The sequence below is a fragment of the Neofelis nebulosa genome, chromosome 11, assembly GCF_028018385.1.
Source record: "Neofelis nebulosa isolate mNeoNeb1 chromosome 11, mNeoNeb1.pri, whole genome shotgun sequence".
NCBI classification, from domain to species: domain Eukaryota; kingdom Metazoa; phylum Chordata; class Mammalia; order Carnivora; family Felidae; genus Neofelis; species Neofelis nebulosa.
Window position 1 is genome coordinate 79,072,084 of NC_080792.1, and position 18,241 is coordinate 79,090,324.

At 43.7% G+C, this 18,241-nt stretch overlaps 2 protein-coding genes across 2 annotated transcripts; one reads left to right on the plus strand and one right to left on the minus strand.

Annotated features, from left to right (window-relative positions):
- The first annotated feature begins 254 nt into the window (after positions 1–254).
- SRSF9 (serine and arginine rich splicing factor 9) lies at positions 255–7,598 on the plus strand. Its single transcript, XM_058691096.1, has 4 exons — positions 255–568; positions 3,272–3,432; positions 5,181–5,353; positions 7,109–7,598. The coding sequence occupies exons 1-4, from the start codon at positions 381–383 to the stop codon at positions 7,250–7,252; spliced, it is 666 nt and encodes a 221-aa protein (XP_058547079.1). The 5' UTR covers positions 255–380; the 3' UTR covers positions 7,253–7,598.
- A 242-nt stretch (positions 7,599–7,840) lies between these two features.
- On the minus strand, positions 7,841–18,241 carry GATC (glutamyl-tRNA amidotransferase subunit C). Its single transcript, XM_058691097.1, has 4 exons — positions 18,116–18,241; positions 17,849–18,021; positions 11,224–11,327; positions 7,841–9,276 (listed from the first exon to the last, which is right to left on the minus strand). Exons 1-4 carry the CDS (start codon positions 18,194–18,196, stop codon positions 9,227–9,229), a joined length of 408 nt encoding a protein of 135 aa, XP_058547080.1. The 5' UTR covers positions 18,197–18,241; the 3' UTR covers positions 7,841–9,226.

Sequence of the window (18,241 nt, forward strand, 5' to 3'; positions counted from 1 at the left end):
CGGCGCTACAGAGGCAGAAAACTGAGGCCTAGGAAGCCTGAGTCACTCGCTCAAGTGCACTAATTAGGCGAGTGAATTGCTTTCAAGGAATTCTGGGAATCGAACCCAATTCACGGGACTCCAATCTCTCTCTCTAGTCGCCCTCGAGCCCACACGCGCCTACAGGGGGCGCCGGCCTGCGCGCACGCGCGGTCATCGCAGCGCGTCCCCTTTAAGACGATTCTTTTTGCCTCCGTCGACCCCTTCGCTTCCGCTCCGCCGTTCCCACAATGCAGTGCGGCTGAGCGCCTCCGAGCCCGCGGGGACGCTGCGGGGGGACCCCGGCTGAGGCGGCGGCGGCGACGTGGGCTGCGGCGGGCCCGCGGCGTCGGGCGGTGCGGATGTCGGGCTGGGCGGACGAGCGCGGCGGCGAGGGAGACGGGCGCATCTACGTGGGGAACCTTCCGACCGACGTGCGCGAGAAGGACCTGGAGGACCTGTTCTACAAGTACGGCCGCATCCGCGAGATCGAGCTCAAGAACCGGCACGGCCTCGTGCCCTTCGCCTTCGTGCGCTTCGAGGACCCCCGGTGAGGTCCCGCTCCGCCCGCCCGAGACCCCGGGCCCCCGGGCCCCCGCCTTCCCTCCTCCCCTGTGGGGCCTCCCCTCCCCCCTCAGCGCAGACCCCTCACGGCGCCCCCGGGTGGAGGATGAGGCCTCTCACCGCCCGCTCTGGCCGTCCTTTGCTCCGTCGTCACTTCCTCTAGGACTATTTTTTTACTTTATTTAAAAAACAAAAGCTGGGCCTGTGGAGGGCCCCGGCCCGCCCAGACTGGCCTCGGGGATGGTACACGCGACCGTTCTCTCCCTCATGGCTGGAGGGGCAGCCTTCAGGGGAAGCGGCCCAGGGCACCTTGGGCCCGGAACCAGCCGGGAGAGGACTCGGACTCGGTGAAGAGAAGTGGCCAGGCGCCCTCCCTGCCCACCCCTCCCCCCAGCCAGAACTCGCCGTTAGCGGGGAACAGACTGCGGGGATGTGGTTGCCTTTGGAGGGTGAAAGGGGGTCTCTGTGATGGCCCAGATCTCCACCTGCGCGCGCCCCTCCTCACAAGGTCCCGGCCTTGTCCTTCTAAAAGCACCAGGGCTTTGGAAGAACTTCCAAAATGGTCGGGGGTGGGGGGTGTCTGATTTCAGTCCACTCCTCTGAGGGAGACACCGCTAGACGCTTAGGGCCCCAAGCATTTGATCCCTAAACTGGCTCGAAGGGGTCTTTTTGATTTTTGCAAACTTTGTAGGCCTGATGGCCAGAAAAGGTCTGGGAACTTTCAAAACTGCGGTTGGTGGTTCCCAGAAGCCGCCGCATTGGACTGGTCACTCCACCCGGGGTCCATGAGAGCCCAGTGTTTCCCAGCATTGACCCAGGGAATGCTTCACCTAGTGTGCGCCGGGCGGGCTCTGCTGCAAGGACTGTCTTTCGGGTGTCTTGCCTACCTGGTGTAGTGGCATAGGGCCAGGAGGGCCTCTGTGGAGGAGGTAGGAGGCACTCTGAGGCTTTGATGATCCCCACAGAGCTGCCATTTGCCTCAAAAACGGAACTGGGCATTTTCACACTGAAACTGGAGGTTGCACCTCTGTGACTGTTCCGGTGTGTTTTTTGAAGTCACTGTGTGTCAAGTACCACTTTAGCGTTTTCAACAACCTATAAAAGAGGTAGTGTTAACCACATCTTACGAATGAAGAAACTGGGGATTTAGAGTTGCTGATAAGAGAGAATGCTAGTAAGGGATAAGGTAGGATTTGAACCCCCCCTGTGCTGCCCTTTAGAACACAAACTTCCTGTGTGATGTGCTGCATTGTCATCTCTTCCCTCCTTTCATAATAGAAAAGCTATCTTTTGATATCGTTAGAGCACTGCACACGTAGTACCTTCTTTAATCCTTATGACAACTCTGTGAGGGAGGCATGTTGTTCACATTTAAGAGACGTGAAAACTTGATAAAAGCACTTACCCAAAGACGGCTACTGGTAAGTAGGGTAATGATTGGAACTGGTCAGTCTGCTTTGAAATCCACTCTTTAACCCTAGCAGTTCTGCCTCTCCTTCACTTCATTATAAATATAGCCAGGTTTGCACTGGTTGTGGTCCTTGCTTTTAACCCGGTGACTAGAATTGTGGTAAGCAATTATGTGCTGTGACAACTGAATGATGCCTTCATTAGTACATCTTTGGCTCTGCTTGTCCATCCAAGCACTGAGGCCATTCTTTCTCCAATCCAGTGGTGGAGAACCAGCTTGGTTCTACTAGAGCCCTAGGGAAGACTGGAAGTGACTTCATTGAATATTTACCTCTCTGGCAGAACTGTACCCAGAGAGCAGTCTCCACAACTTAGTTTTCCAAACCATGCTGAAAAAGTACACATGAGAGAGTTCCATATTCCTCACAAAATACTACTTTCAGTCTGATTTTTTAAGTTTATGAATTTATTTTTGAGAGAGGGAGAGAGTCCGAGTGGGATAGAGGGGCAGAGAGAGAATCTCAAGCAGGCTCCACGCTCATGACAGAGCTGGATATAGGGCTCAATCCCACAACTGTGAGATCATGACCTGAGCCGAAATCAAGAATCAGACACTTAACTGAGCCACCCAGGCCCCTCCCCAGAGCCTGATTTCTTTTTAAATGATTTTTCTTTTTTTTTTTTTTTTACATTTATTTATTTTTGAGAGACAGAGTAAGACAAAGGTGAGAGCGGGGGAGGGGCAGAGAGAGGGGGAGACACAGGATCTGAAGCAGGCTCAAAGGCTCTGAGCTGTCAGCACAGAGCCCGATGCGGGGCTCGAACCCACAGACCTTGAGATCATGACCTGAGCCGAAGTCGGATGCTCAACCGACTGAGCCACCCAGGCGCCCCTAAATGATTTTTCTTTCTATAGATTTGATGGTACCAATCCTTGTTAATTATTAAAGGACTAGTGTGTGGAGGGCATTTTAAGAAACTGCTAACAGGGTTAGAGAAATATACTGATGAAATCACTTACCTGCCAATTCTTTTTTCTGAATGAATCCTCTTATAAGTAATCTCTTTACTGTTTCATTATCATTTCATATCTAGAAAACCCTGTGTGGGACAGCTGTAAAGTTTAAATCTAATACCACGAAGTATCTTCAAAGCAATAGTGCATCAAGATTGTTTTTCTCAATTCTAGGTTTCCCTTTTATACTTGTTACTCATGCCCCTCACTGGGAAGTCAGTCAGCCTCCTGAGCAGCACTAACTCCACAAACTTTTCTTTGCAGAGATGCTGAGGATGCGATTTATGGAAGGAATGGTTATGATTATGGCCAGTGTCGGCTTCGTGTGGAGTTCCCCAGGACTTATGGCAGTCGGGGTGGGTGGCCCCGCGGTGGGAGGAATGGGCCTCCTACAAGAAGATCTGATTTCCGAGTTCTTGTTTCAGGTATGTTCTTTTCAAACCGAATAAGGTGATGCATGTAAAATACTTAGCACACAGTCTGGCCTCCAAGAAATGTTAGCTGTTACTTTGCATGGAACGCAGGCTTTCTTTTCAGTAGACTGTGCACAGTCTGAAGCCCCGCAGTCTTGCCAGTGAGGCAGGCAGGTATCTTGCAAATGAAACTGCATTGGTAGTACAGCCTTGGTAGAACATAAATTTGCCTTTTTTTTTTTTTAATGTTCATTTTTATTTTTAAGAGCGAGATAGAGCATGAAGGGGAGGGGCAGAGAGAGAGGGAGACACAGAACTCAAAGCAAGCTCCAGGCTCTGTGCTCTCAGTACAAAGCCTGATGTGGGGCTTGAAGTCATGAACTGTGAGATCGTGGCCTGAACTGAAGTCAGACACTCAACTGACTGAGGCACCCAGGCGTCCCCATAAATTTGCTTTTTATAAAGGAGTTTCCTCCTGTTGAGAGGGAAGATGATGGCAAAACCCCGGAGCTAGAATTCTATAGATGTTTTCTTTTGGAATGTACTAGGTTTCAGATTTGCTAGACATTCCAGGAGCCAGATTTGAATAACTGTTCGGCCTTGGATCGTGAAAAACACCAGATTTTGGTGGTGGCTTTGGAATTATACAAAAGAGAAAACAAAACAACTTTAAGTTTTAGGGATTGTTTTGCAGAATATAGAATGATATAGAATGAAATGTCTAAATGAAATGTTCACAAGTGATGAAATGGCAAGCTCAGAGGTGTACGCATCTTTTCAAAATATTAATACAGTGGTGAAGACCTGGGGCCCTCTGCACATTACAGGGGCATTTTAAGACCATGGTGGAGTGAAATGTATTGAAGAACTTGGCACTTTCTTAGATAGGAATTTCACACTGTCACAACAGACTCCCGTGGTGCTTAACAGTGATCCTCTCAGTATCTGCCTATCTTGTGTCCCTTTGTAATTTTTTTAACCCCAGAACTCTATTCCCTCCTTCAGGATGTCATACATATCTTTTTTTCTCTCCATGCTGCTCTGAAATCCTGCTTAGAAAACTATTAGGAAATGGCTGCAGTCCTGAGCTGTGAGCGGTAAACACAGCCTTTGAGAGCAGGAGCACATTTCCCTTTCATGACATCAGGTAGGGTTGTATAATTCCCGACTAGTTTTAGCGTCTGAGTCTTACCTTTTCCCCCACTGTATTGAAGAATGTTGGTGATCTTTTAAAAGGTACTTTGTTTAATTTGTCAGTCATTCACTACTACAAGAAAAACTTTAGATTTTTTGGTGTGTTGTTACCTTCAGCTACACCTTGGTTATTACTTCATTGGATACTTTCAAAATTCCTATGTTCTGAGAACCCAGTAAGCAAGAAACAGTTGGTACTGATAAATTTCATAATGGAAAAAAATTAGAACTCAAAAGTCTTGGGAGTTTGATATTAAATATGAAGGATAAAGGAAGGCAGGCTGTGAATCTCAGAGATATCAAACCTATAATAGGGTAGACTTCTTGCTCCATTGGAAAGGCTTGGTCTCTGGAAAATTAGCCTAGGACCAGCTTCTTACAGTGGTTTATTACACATACTTTAGTGCTCTTTTCTGGATTTATGTCCCTACAGTTTATGATTTGGGGATCCTCAGGATTTAAAAGTAGTGAGTGATTGATGGAAAAGGGACCCTAGGTATTGCTGGCTCTTAACAGGTCAGTTAACATGGCTGAAGGATATGGCCTCTTATGTTGTCCATGCCTAGGACTTCCTCCATCAGGCAGCTGGCAGGATCTGAAGGATCACATGAGAGAAGCTGGGGACGTCTGTTATGCAGATGTGCAGAAGGATGGAATGGGGATGGTGGAATATCTCCGAAAAGAAGACATGGAATATGCCCTCCGTAAACTGGATGACACCAAATTCCGCTCTCATGAGGTGGGTTCCCACCTTCTGTTGAGCTTGCACCCAGGCCACTCCACCTGAAGCTGATCTAGAGAAGTAGCAACAGGCCATGCATTTGCCATTTGAGGACCTCACAGTACCATTAAAGATCTGTCTTAAGTGGAAAAGTCAAGGAATTCATCTTGCCTGAGTCCTGCAGGGTCATAACAGAGAAATCTGCAGTCATAGTATTTTTAACCCGGAGAGAATACTGGTGCAGTCTGTCATAATGTGGTGAGCTATTCTGTGATACCATTCCCTTCACAGCTGGTTTAATCTGCAGTGTACCTCTGTGAACCTGATCATTATGGTTGTCCCTCCTCTGGGTCTAGTCTGGGTTCTGCAAGCCAGCCTCAGCATCTCAGCTTTTCTAGGTACTGCTGTTGGGCCAAGTTGTACACTTAATTTTGCCTTTCCCAAAGTAGTGCAGGATCCTCTTTGAAACCTTAGCCATCTTGGCATTTTCTTATAATGACCTTACCCTCAAGACTTAGTTCTTGATGTCTTTCAAGAAGGCAGCTGCTACTTTGGATCTTTCTATCTGATTCATATGTTGACTGTCCTTTTGATACCATTGAGACCAGAGAGCAGAACAACTGGACATTCTTTTTTTACTGTTTATATTGTCCTGACTTATGGGATTTAGACGTCTGGAGATATGAATTTCTGGGTCCATTTCCTTTTCCTTCCTTCTTTCTTTCCTTCCTTCCTTCCTTTTTTTAGAGAGAGCGAGTGAGTACGAGTGAGGGAGACGGGCAGAGGGAGAGAATCTTAAGCAGGCTCCAAACTGAGCATGGACTTGGGGCTTGAGCCCACAACCCTGGCATCATGACCTAAGCTGAAATCAAGAGTTGGCTGCTCAACTGACTGAGTCACCCAGGAGCCCCAAGGATCTATTTCTTTTTCTAAGGATTCATATAATTCCCTAATTTTATGGCTTGGAAAGTACACAGCTTAACATTGCTTTTACTCAGACTGAATTTGGAGCAGAAACAAAACATCTGGTCCTTAGTTACACTGCAAAGCAGGGTCTCAGTAAGGATAAATCCAATTACTGACTTTACCTAGGGAATTCCACATCTGACTTCTTTCATCTTAGCATCTTTAGATCCTTTGAGAGTGTTGGCTGAGGGCAAAGGGCCTGAACACAGGCCAGCCTAGACATGACTCCTCTGCCACTCACTCATTTATTTCTTAGCAGAGTTATTCTCTGAACTTTGGTCCCTCGATATGCAAAACATGAACAATAATAGCACTGTCTCATAGGATTTGCCAGGAAGCTAACTTACGAGTATCTAACCCAGGTCCTGACACCTGAGAGGTGTTGAATACTGGTTAGCTTCTTCCATAGGAACCCATCCTCAAACGCATATATGAGGTGGCAGGGGATTGAACTGAATGACCTCTGAGATCCTTTCCAGTTCTTAGATTCAGGAGTCAGTGGTAGTAATTCAGATATGTTCATCGTAGTAGCTAGTATTTCAGCTCATTTACAACATGGGAAGTTGTCATTTATTGTATGTGTCACCCTGGAATAGATTATAACATTGTTTTCTCATTGTTGAAATGTGCTGGTAAACCTACCTAGGGCATAGCATTGTTGTGAGGGTTTAATGAGATGACATCATGCCAGACAAACAGTAAGTGCTCGGTACTTAACTATTATTGTTAGGCAGCCATGTTAAGTTTTAGTGTGCTGTATTTCTCTGAGTCTTATTTTTTCCTTCGCTCTTTTTGTTTGAATTTCAGGGTGAAACTTCCTACATCCGAGTTTATCCAGAGAGAAGCACCAGCTATGGCTACTCACGGTCTCGTTCTGGGTCAAGGGGCCGTGACTCTCCATACCAAAGCAGGGGTTCCCCACACTACTTCTCTCCTTTCAGGCCCTACTGAGACAGGTGATGGGAAATTTTTCTTTATTTTTTAGGTGAACTGAGCTCTTTGTGCTCAGAATCTACATTCCAGATTGATGATTTAGTGTCTTAGGAAATTTTTTTAATTTTTTTTTTAAGGAAATAAAATACATAATTTCTACCAGGGCCATATTGGCAGTGAAACATTATAAACTGCAGAAATTGTGGTTTTGGTTCAGAAATAAGTTGTATATTTTTCACCCCTGATTATGGGAAAAAAATCAGTGCTGTGTCTTTGTGGGTTGCTCTACTATGGAGATCAGCAGTTACTGTGACTGAGTCGGCCCATTCTGTTTAGAAATATATTTTAAACGTTTAGTAATTGACATGTGTGGTTGTCCTTGATTAAGTTAATAGATTTCATCAAATAGGCACACTGATTTAAAAAAAAAAAGTCATTGAGTTGTAGTGGCAGCTGCACCCAGTTGGTAAGGAGCAGGAGTGGATAACTTTATTTGGGGACAAAGATAGTTGCTATGATGGTGGTTTTGAAAATTTCAATCCCAAGAGTTGGTTCAGGCTTATAATTGAAGGCCAAGTTTATAAATGAAGGTGCTTTATTATTTAAAAAAAAATTTTTTTAAGTTTATTTATTTTGAGAGAGAGGCACACAGCGTGAGTGGAAGAGGGAGAGAGAATCCCAAGCAGGCTCTGTGCTGCCAGTGCAGAGCCCGATGCGGGGATTGAACCACAAAGCTGTGAGATCACGACCTGAGCCGAAACCAAGAATTGGATGCTTAACCAACTGAGCCACTTAGGTGCCCCTAAATGAAGCCACTTTAAAGAAAAAAGGAGCATTTAAGATAGGGCAAAGGAATGCGAAGAATAAAGCAGACCTTTTAAAGTTGGAAGTAGCATAAAGATCACTGGAAAATTCTTAAAACCAACTCTGGCGGTTTGGAGGGGGGGAAAAAATCTCTTTAATTTTTGCTTCTATCACTTTTACCCCTCAATCTGTTTTACTTAACTTTGGTATCTGAGCCTTCTTAAAACACAAAATCAAAAAACTCCAGTATCTTGGATTCTACTCAATTCAATAATCGTGGTGGGGACAGGGAGGCTACTTTGTTCCAGACCTGGGTCTTTTTGTTAAAAAGCCACTTTATTGAAGTATGATTGATATGTAAAAGGCTGTACTTATTTAATGTATACGAATCAATGAGTTTGGGGTTAAGTATATACCGATCACCCCGTCAAAGCTATAACCATATCCATCACCTCCCCAAGTCTCCTCCCTACTTCTTTAAGATTTATTTGTGGTAAGAACATTTAATATAGTATCTACCCTCTTAACAAATTTTTAGTGTTCGATATAGTACTGTTAGCTATTCCAGGGCTACTTTTATTGTAAGTTCTTTTCAGAAAAACTATAGCTATGGCTAGTATCCATTTTGAGTGTAATGACTTTGTGGGATGGTGGATGATTGTAGGTTAGGAGTTCCCAAGCTGTAGAGTCTACTTTGAACACTCTTCAGACATTAGGAGAAAGTTAGCCTTCTGCTCTGAATAAAGTGGGTACCCAGGAACAAATCTGAGTTTGTTTGGTAAAGATACAAGGTTTCTTAGATGACAGAAACAGCAACTGAAAAGTACAACACAGGTTGTCATATAGCGATCAGATACACTGTCTAATAGTTAACATAAATAGAAAAACCGATTTACGTACAGTTTGGTAGACCACTGTTTTGGGAGGAGATAAAGGAGAATAACCTATACTGAACACTGTGTGAATAAATATTTGATTCATTTCCTCAGAAAGTGACAGTACCTTTTACTTCCAGTAGAAGCAGGAACTCATTGCCTTGTTTTGGCTAGATATCTCCCAATGTTGTCTTCAGAGAGTTAGTTACTAAAAATCACTTAAACATCAGTTTTTTTCAGGTAACCGAAGAAAGTGGAAATATTTGTGTTCGTGGTAACAAAATACTATCTTTGGGCCTCCACGAATAGCTAGTCAGTTGTGTGAAAAGGGCTGTTCATCCTGCTTTGGCAAAGAGATATTACCTGTTTGAAACAATAACGAAAAAGAATGTTATAGCTGAGCCTGTTTCCCAACTGACTCAACTGAGCTAACTTATCACTTGGTTTGTCACGAAAAATAAGCAATGCAAATAAGTGTAGCTACTACCCTGTTATTTCTGAGTGTCTGAAAGAATAACAGTTACAAGTGAATCCTAATAAATGCACACTTTTCAATAAGGAGCAGAGACAGGTTAGCCAGTTAATATGCACATAGGAGTGGAAGGAAGGACATTAATAATTGTAAATTCACTTTCCCAAAAAGCAAAGTCTGACACAAAGTTCTATTTGAGAAATAACATATGTGATCAATGGCTATGTCTGTTAAAATAGTGACAACTATCAGGCTCTGAGATAAATTATAAAATCTTTTTTCTCTTCACAGTTAATCTGAGGTAGTTTAGTGAACCAGGGGGCCTGATTAAGAGTTGAGCCCACACCTTTTTTTTTTTTTTTTAATTTTTATTATTTTTAAGTAGGCTCCGTGCTGGATGAGAGGTTTGAACTCAAGACCCTGAGATCAAGAGTCACATGTGCTCAGGGTGCCTGAGTGGCTCAGTCAGTTGAGTGTCCAACTCTTAATGTTGGCTCAGGTCATGATCTCATGGTCATGAGATCAGGCCCTGTGTTGGGCTCCACACTGGGTGTGGAGCCTGCTTAAGATTCTCTCCCTCTCAAAAAAAAAAAAAAAAAAAAGCCACATGCTCTACTAACTGAGCCAGCCAGGCACTCCAAGCCCAAGCCCACAAGCTTTTAAGCTTCCTTTCCCATACTGGCTTCAAGCAGCGCTTTCCTTTAACTGACTGGTCTTGACTGACTAGTCTTGATCAAAGAGGTAATCCTTGCACTGGGGGACTGATGTTTGTCTCTGAGACTACTTAGAATGGTTCTCCTCTGAGGTGATCTCCTGACTGAAGCTGGCATTTGGAAAACCATCTACCTGAGTGCTCAAGCTCACATTCCCACATGTCCAGATGGGTGCAGCAGTTCTGCATTCTGAAGACCCACCCATCTGTAGAGGAGCTAAAAAGTTCAACCCACCCAGGATTCTGGATTTTATTATTGGCCCAGAGTTATTTTTAAGTTTTCATTTATAATAGTCACAGCAAATTTTAAAGATGCAAATCTCAACACCAGGGTTGCAAACTGATGGCTCCCAGGATGCATCTGGCTTGCAGGTATGTTTTATGTTTTTTTTTTTGTTTGTTTGTTTGTTTGTTTTTTAAATCTTTGAATTAGCTCCCGTACTTAAAATTTGGGAAATACCCCCCGGTGCCCCAACGAAAATGCCAGATGTCTGGGTTCTCTGCGAATATGGGCTCACATTACTGCCTGGCACTGAATGAGGAGCAGTGAATGCCCTTTTAGGCAGAGCTTGAGCTCCAGATGTGCCACTGTATACACCTCTCCCCGCTACAGGGCTGTTTTGTTCATTCCTATTATAGACTGGTCCCTAGAAGGAAACATGACCCCTGGACTCTACTGCCACCTTAATGCCACCACCTGTATTTGATTTATGCTTTTTTTTTTTCCACTATTAATAAATACGGGTTTTTTTCATTAGTTCCAGTTTTATTGAGAAATAATTGATGTAACACTGTAAGTTTAAGGTGTACAACACAATGATTTAATATATGTATATACTGCAGAATGATTACCACAAGATTAGTTAATATCTCACATAGTTCTGATTTTTTTCTTGTGGTGGGAACTTTTAAGATCTACTCTCTAGCAACTTTCAAATACAGAGTACAGTACTGTAAACTATAGTCATTCTGTTCTGCAGTGAAGTTTGTACTTTTTGACCACCTTCACCTAGTTCCTACTTTATACTTCTCAAAATACTTTCATGTAGCAAAATTTGGGCCTCACAGCTACCACTATGTTCTTAGTTCACTGAGGGACAGTTAAACCACTTGGGGCAAAACATACCTGGGGGAGCCACAAAATACTCCTCCACAACTCGATGGGCATTTTGTAGTAGTTCTTCAACACAGTTGCCTTCTACCACATTGTCAGATCTCAAGTACAGACATCTACAAAACCAGAAGCTCAAGGTTACCTTCTCAGAGAATAGGCTTCTAGAGCATGGGTGGAGAGGGTCAAGAATGGAAAAAATGGAGCAGCATATTCTTGAGTTGTGGTTACTGTTCAAAGATAGAGGACTTGTCAACAGTAGACCAAATAACAATCTGCAGTTGATAGATTCTCTCAACCACTCAGTGAGGTAAGTGATAATTATCCCTCAGGACTGATATGTTCAACCATGGGTAAGTTGCTTTTGGTGAAGACAGGTAAGGCAATTACAATAAAATGTGTTAAATCTAACAGGTAAGCAAAGCTTGCCAAGGGAATAGAAAGGGGCACCTAATCTAGCCTGGGTGAGGAACAGACATTCAGAATAGGTGATGTCACTGCTAAAGGATGGGCAAGAAACCACTGGATTGTTGGGATGGGAAATGGGCTTCCAGGCAGGTGAAGAAACTTGCTCAAGAGTGGTTATTAGTGTTTTAAGGATATTAGCTCCTAAGTGACAGGATGGAGTCTGAGCACAGTTCTGTACCCCTTGTACCCATAAGATGAGTTGTTTTTTCACTGTAGCCACCTTTATGAATATGAAAGTATCTGCCCTTACATAGCTCAAGAATCTCCCACTGTTCTCTGAGCCTCATGGCTTCATTAAAGTATCTAAATGGCAAGCTAGTGAAACCAAACTGGAATTGAACATATCTATGGGGCTTCACTGCCGTTTGAAGGTTTACAAGTGCATGGCAAAATATAGTCTGAGTCTGCTTCTAGATACTTGAGCTGAAAAATAAGCAGTCTCTCTGCTCAATCACTGATAGGGGAGCAGGCAAACTCGTTCCACTTAGAGCCAGACATAGACTGAGGGCCAAGCCTAACAGGACAAAAGGGCAAGGACATTACATGAACATCCAGGCAAAGGCTGCAGAGGGCTAAGTTGTCATGATAAGGTTCTTCTAGGAAAGGCCTAGTTCTGTTTCTTTTGTGGCACTTACCCTAGGGCTAGACACAATAAACATGGTATGGACGGGACAGAGCTGGAGTCTGTTCCAGGATCTGGCACTATCTTAACTGTGTGGCCTTGAATAAGAATGATCTTTCCAGACCTTCACTCTCTTGCCAGAAAAATGAAGGTTGCACTTGATTTTTTTTTCAAACCATACAGGGGCTTAAGAAAACTTGGAGAACAAAATAAAAATTATCTGTAAAGGTAACCACTGGACCTTCTGGAGTTTATATTTCTGTTGGGTGGTAGAAAAAAATGACTCAGGGCTCCTGAGTCAGCTGAATTCAAATCTTAGTGCCACACATGGCACATGGGCAAGTTACTTAACCCTCTCCATGTACCTGTTTCCTTATTTGTGGAATGCTTCATAGAATTGCTGGGAAGATTAAATATTAAAGAAGATCTGATAATGCTGGGCCTGCATTTTCACCACGGTAAGAGGTGGGTGCCGAATAGCACCTGCTCCTTACAGAAAGAGTTAGTGCACACAGGCACACCTCAGTCCCCACCACTCAGTACACCTATGCACTTAACCTGCTGTAATCATGCATTGCCTGCCTAGTCCCTACAGACTGAAGACTGAATTGTCCCGGGGCACTTGAAGAGTCTGATGAAGTAAGCCTCTGGTACCACCAACAGGTGGTGAAAAGCTACTGCTTCCCCACAGTAGATGTATTAGCAATGGATTTATTCACTCATTTGGTAATCCAGTTTCCTATGTAAGTGATGTTTCCAGAAAAAAATTCACTCCTTTAAATACCACACATTTTTACCTAAATACTGATTATGATGGAGTTGTTTCCAGAAGAAATCCACACCTTCCTATTTCCATAATCCTAGACTACTGAAATCAGGGTCTCTGTGAGGGTGGCACCTCAGTAGTTCACTTGGCAAGTCACCTAACTTTTCTTGATCTCAGAATCACACAAAATCCAAATGGGACCCAATGAAATTTTTAGGTGCCTCTAAATTACTGATTGACTAAATGTCTACCTGACCTCATTTCTCAGGGTTTGACAAGAGGATTAAGCCCAAATGCTATAGGGCACCCAATGTGATAATAAATCAACTATGTCTCTGGGCTAGTATGAATTATGTACTCCTTGGAAGCACTGAAAAAAGCCACTTGAATCTTTATGCGTTCTGGTTCAGATGAAAAATCCTGGTTGAGAAAGGCTTCTGTGAACTAGAAATCCTTGCCCTCTAAAGTTTATAGACATGTCACATTAACCAGTAACTGGAAGATGCTAATAAAAAGCAGTTTAATGGAAAGCACTATGGCAGCACTGAGGAAGAAGTACCTCTATCGGCCCTTGGACTGACCAGATAAGAGTTCTGCTGCTGGTGTTGGGCTGCCACAAGTCATTTTTCTGGGCCTCACTCTATTTCCATCTATAATAAGCCTTTTCCCTCCTGCCTAATCAATTTCTAATTTGATGCAGACTGGAATGAGAGTTAATCAATTTGGCTAAGAATTTTCAGTTTGAATAAGACTCTGAGGGACAGCCTAAGTACTGAAGTATTTGGCTGCAGTCAGAGCTGTCATCATCTGAGTCCCTCTTGAGATAAGAGAGAATTAAGGTTCTAGAGGCTGACTTTAGATGGCATATCTTTTTTTTTTTTAATTTTTTTTAACGTTTATTTATTTTTGAGACAGAGACCGAGCATGAATGGGGGAGGGTCAGAGAGAGGGAGACACAGAATCTGAAACAGGCTCCAGGCTCTCAGCTGTCAGCACAGAGCCCGACGCGGGGCTCAAACTCACGGACTGAGATCATGACCTGAGCCAAAGTCGGCTGCTTAACCGACTGAGCCACCCAGGCGCCCCTAGACGGCATATCTAGAACAGTATTTGAGAGCTGAGGCTCTGGGTTCCAAGTCCTGGATTCTCTTACTAAATCTGTGAAACTCTGGGGCATATTACATAAGCTTTCTGAGCCTTGGTTTCTTCATCTGTAAAGCATATACTAGTATTTACCTTCCAGGTTTGTATGTGACAACTGAGATAACACATAAAAAATCTTGGCACCTGGCATGTAAGCGTGCTAATGCTTTTTAGCTCAATCCGAATGATCAGGTAAGGTATTAATGTGCCAAGAGATTCCTAATAGCCTCAGTGCTTTTACACCTAGTGTGGCCTAAAATGGTTTAATACTTGCCTTAACTGGGTTCCATTTCAAACATCAGTGAGGCAGTATGTTCAAAAACATGAAAGTCTTACAAGTGCTACATCTCTAAAATGGAATCAGAAACCCAAACTGGTTTCCAAGTTTATGGCAAGACTGCAGACCACTGAATACCAAGTCACTATTCCACCTACCAGATCCAAATCCCCTTTTCACAATTCTTCCCTGAGTAATAGTTGCACTTCTCTATAGTTCCCCTTTAGATGATTGGGGAAATTCTGACTCCTCTTTGTTCTTCTATTTGCTCCTTTCCTAAAGATACTAATAAAGAACATTCAACAAATATTTACTGAGTGCTTGGTGCTAGACACTGAGAATATGATGAGCAATAATAGATAAGCTCCCTGGAACATGGATAAGCAATAGGAGAGGGGCAGAGAATGAAATATTACAAATACGGGTGTCTGACTGGACCAGTTGGTAGAGCACGTGACTCTTGATCTCAGTGTCATGAGTTCAAATCCTATGTTGGGTGTAGAGATTAAAGTAAGTAAATAAATATTACTCAAACGGATGCATAAACACATGTAAAATTATAGCTGTACTGAATACCATGAGAGGTGCTGAAAGGGAACCTGCCTTGATAGAGAAAAATGAAAAATCTCCCTGAGGAAGAGGCAGTTGAAATCTGAAGAAGAAATGAAGTTAAGCAAAAGAAAATCATAGGAGGGATGAGGTAAGGATAAAGGCAAGGGCCCAGAACTCCAAGAAGGAAAAAGAATGGAGAGCTCAAGGAACTGAAGGTGACAGCCCTGTCTGGAGGTAGGCAGGGGCTAGGTTAAATGATACATTGTAGGCTCTGGTGAAGCTTTGTCTTTATCCTAAAGAACACTGGAGAGCCTGAAATCTTGGGTAAGAGAATGACATCAGATTTCTATTTTGAAGTGTTATGTAATTTTGGGCAAATTGTTTGACTTCTGTAGACCTGATCATCAGATGACAAAATAAGAGAAAGGATGTGAAAGAAACAAAGGTGGGAGGAGAAAACAGGAGCCTAGCAAGCACTTTACACAGAGGTTATGGTTACAAAAAGGTCTGTCTCTCTCTATTGGCACTAATGGCAGCTAATCATTTTTTGCTCTCACCTATACTAGGAATGTATTTTTTTTAATCCCATCAAGAAAAGGGTAAGGGACACCTGGGTGGCTCAGTCAGTTAAGGGTCCGACTCGTGGTTTTGGCTCAGGTCATGATGTCATGGCTCATGAGTTCAAGCCCTGTGTTGGGCTCTGTGTTGACAATGCGGAGCCTCCTTGGGATTCTCTCTCTCTCCCTCAAAATAAATAAACTTAAAAAAGGGGGGGGGGGAGGGCAGAACTGTAGACTTCCCTGCTTTTTATGAGCTACATACCCACCCTTCCCAAGAAACTGTAGTCCCAAACAGCAAAACAAGTCTGCTTTTCAAAAAAGAGCAGTTTCTGTTTCCGATTCTGTGTCTCCCTCTCTGTCTGCCCCTCCCCCGTTCATGCTCTGTCTCTCTCTGTCCCAAAAATAAATAAAAAACATTGAAAAAAAAAATTAAAAAAAAAAAAAAAAAAAAAAAAAAAAGGGGCGCCTGGGTGGCGCAGTCGGTTAAGCGTCCGACTTCAGCCAGGTCACGATCTCGCGGTCCGTGAGTTCGAGCCCGCGTCGGGCTCTGGGCTGATGGCTCGGAGCCTGGAGCCTGTTTCCGATTCTGTGTCTCCCTCTCTCTCTGCCCCTCCCCCGTTCATGCTCTGTCTCTCTCTGTCCCAAAAATAAATAAAAAACATTGAAAAAAAAAATTAAAAAAAAAAAAAAAAAAAAAAAACAAGAGCAGTTTCTTTTAAATATATTTTTAAATCTTTAAAATATATTAAGATTTGGTAACAACTGGTAGAAGTGGGGAGAGGCTGCACCCTTTTATATAATAAAAACTACTTTGTCAAAGACCTGCCCCTGTATTGCATTACACTATACTACCTCACTATTTGTGTTATTATCCCATTTCTTTATGCATTTGTAAACGTCCTGGTCCTCAGTATAAAATGAAAAGTTAAAACTTCCCTCTGCATTTCCACCTTCTTTAAAACTAATCATTGTTAAGTTTCTTGCATGCTCTTTGAGGGAACAAAACATGACTTAATGCATATACCAGAACATACCAAATAGATTACACATTAAAGTATTGATAATCCCATACACAATGTTCTGAATTTTGCCTTTTTTATTAAATATATCTTGGGACCTTTCCATGTCAGTATATATAGCTGTTTCACTATTTGTCAAATATTCCATTGTATGATGATGTATTTAGCCATGAAGTACACTTAGAGACTGTCTTTTTGTTTCTTGAACTTAAAAAAAAACTTATACTTTTTAAAAAATGTTTATTTTTGAGAGGGGGGGAGGGGCAGAGAGAAAGGGAGACAGAGGATCTGAAGTGGGCTCTGTGCTGACAGCAGAGAACCCAATGTGGAGCTTGAACTCATGAACTACAAGATCATGACCTGAGATGAAGTCGGATGCCCAAACAACTGAGCTACCCAAGAACTCCTCACATTTTTTAAAAATTCATTTATCTATTTTAAGTAAACTCTACCCCCAGCATAGGGCTGGAACTGACGACCCCAGAGATCAAGAGTCATATACTCTACTGATTGAGCCAGCCAGGGGCCTCTTCTTGGCTTTTGTTGTTGTTGTTGTTTTGTATTATAAACAGATCTGGACACCCTGAACACTGGATGCACTTTTACAGATATGTCCATAGGGATCACTAGGCCAGAAAATATGTACAGGACATATTTTGAGACAGGGATCCAATAAGTAAGCAAGTCAAATATGAGCTCACATTCTATTAACAAGGGACAGATCAACAAAAATAATCAAGAAAGAGAAGAAAATCCAACAAGGAAGTCAGTGATTGGAAAGGGAGAGGACATTTGGAGGAGAGGACTTAACAGAGGAGAGATGCCAAGGAGACAGGCTATCCAAGAAAAAGATAACAGCAAACGCAAAGATCCTACACAAGGAACGAATTTGGGATGTTGGAGGAATAGTAAGAAAGGTAATATAGCTGGAGTAGAGCAGTATGTCCAAGGGGTAGGCAGAGACTGTGAAGTAGGGCCTTGAAGGTGGTTATCAATTCGAACACTGTTCTTGTTACACTGGGAGGCCTGGAGGATTTTAAACGAGAGTGATAGGATCCATAACGAACAAGGGAAGGAATGAAACCACTTACCCCGCGGGGTGACCGTGGGAAAGTTCTTGCACCTCGCTTAAGGCCTTTTTCCCTTCCGTGAAAGGACACACTAATCGCCACCTCAAATGGCTGCGAAGGCGCAACAGACAAGGCTTCGGGGTACGCGGCCTCGAGTGTTTACCTGTCCTCCAATACTGATTCCATGGGCTCCACCCCGTCCGTGTCCACGGCGCGGAGCCGGTCGGCAAAGGCGATGGCTTTCTCCAGTCGTGCCACGGCCTCTTGGCTGCCGAAGTCCACAAGCGCTAGACGCTCCAGGTGCTCGATCACCTCAGCCGTGACACGGCCACTACCCTGGGCGGATGAGGCGGAGAATGGGGGTCATGGGTGGGACCTGCTCCGTGTCCCGTCCTGCTTCACCACCCGCCTAGACACCCCCGGCCTTTACCTGAGGATCCGTCTTGGAGGTGAAGCCCCGGTGCCAGCCCATCCAGGACCGATGGCCCAGCAACACCGCCCGCGCCCACATTTCTCTCCTCGGCCGCCGTAATGCGTCCACACGTAAAGTCGAGCG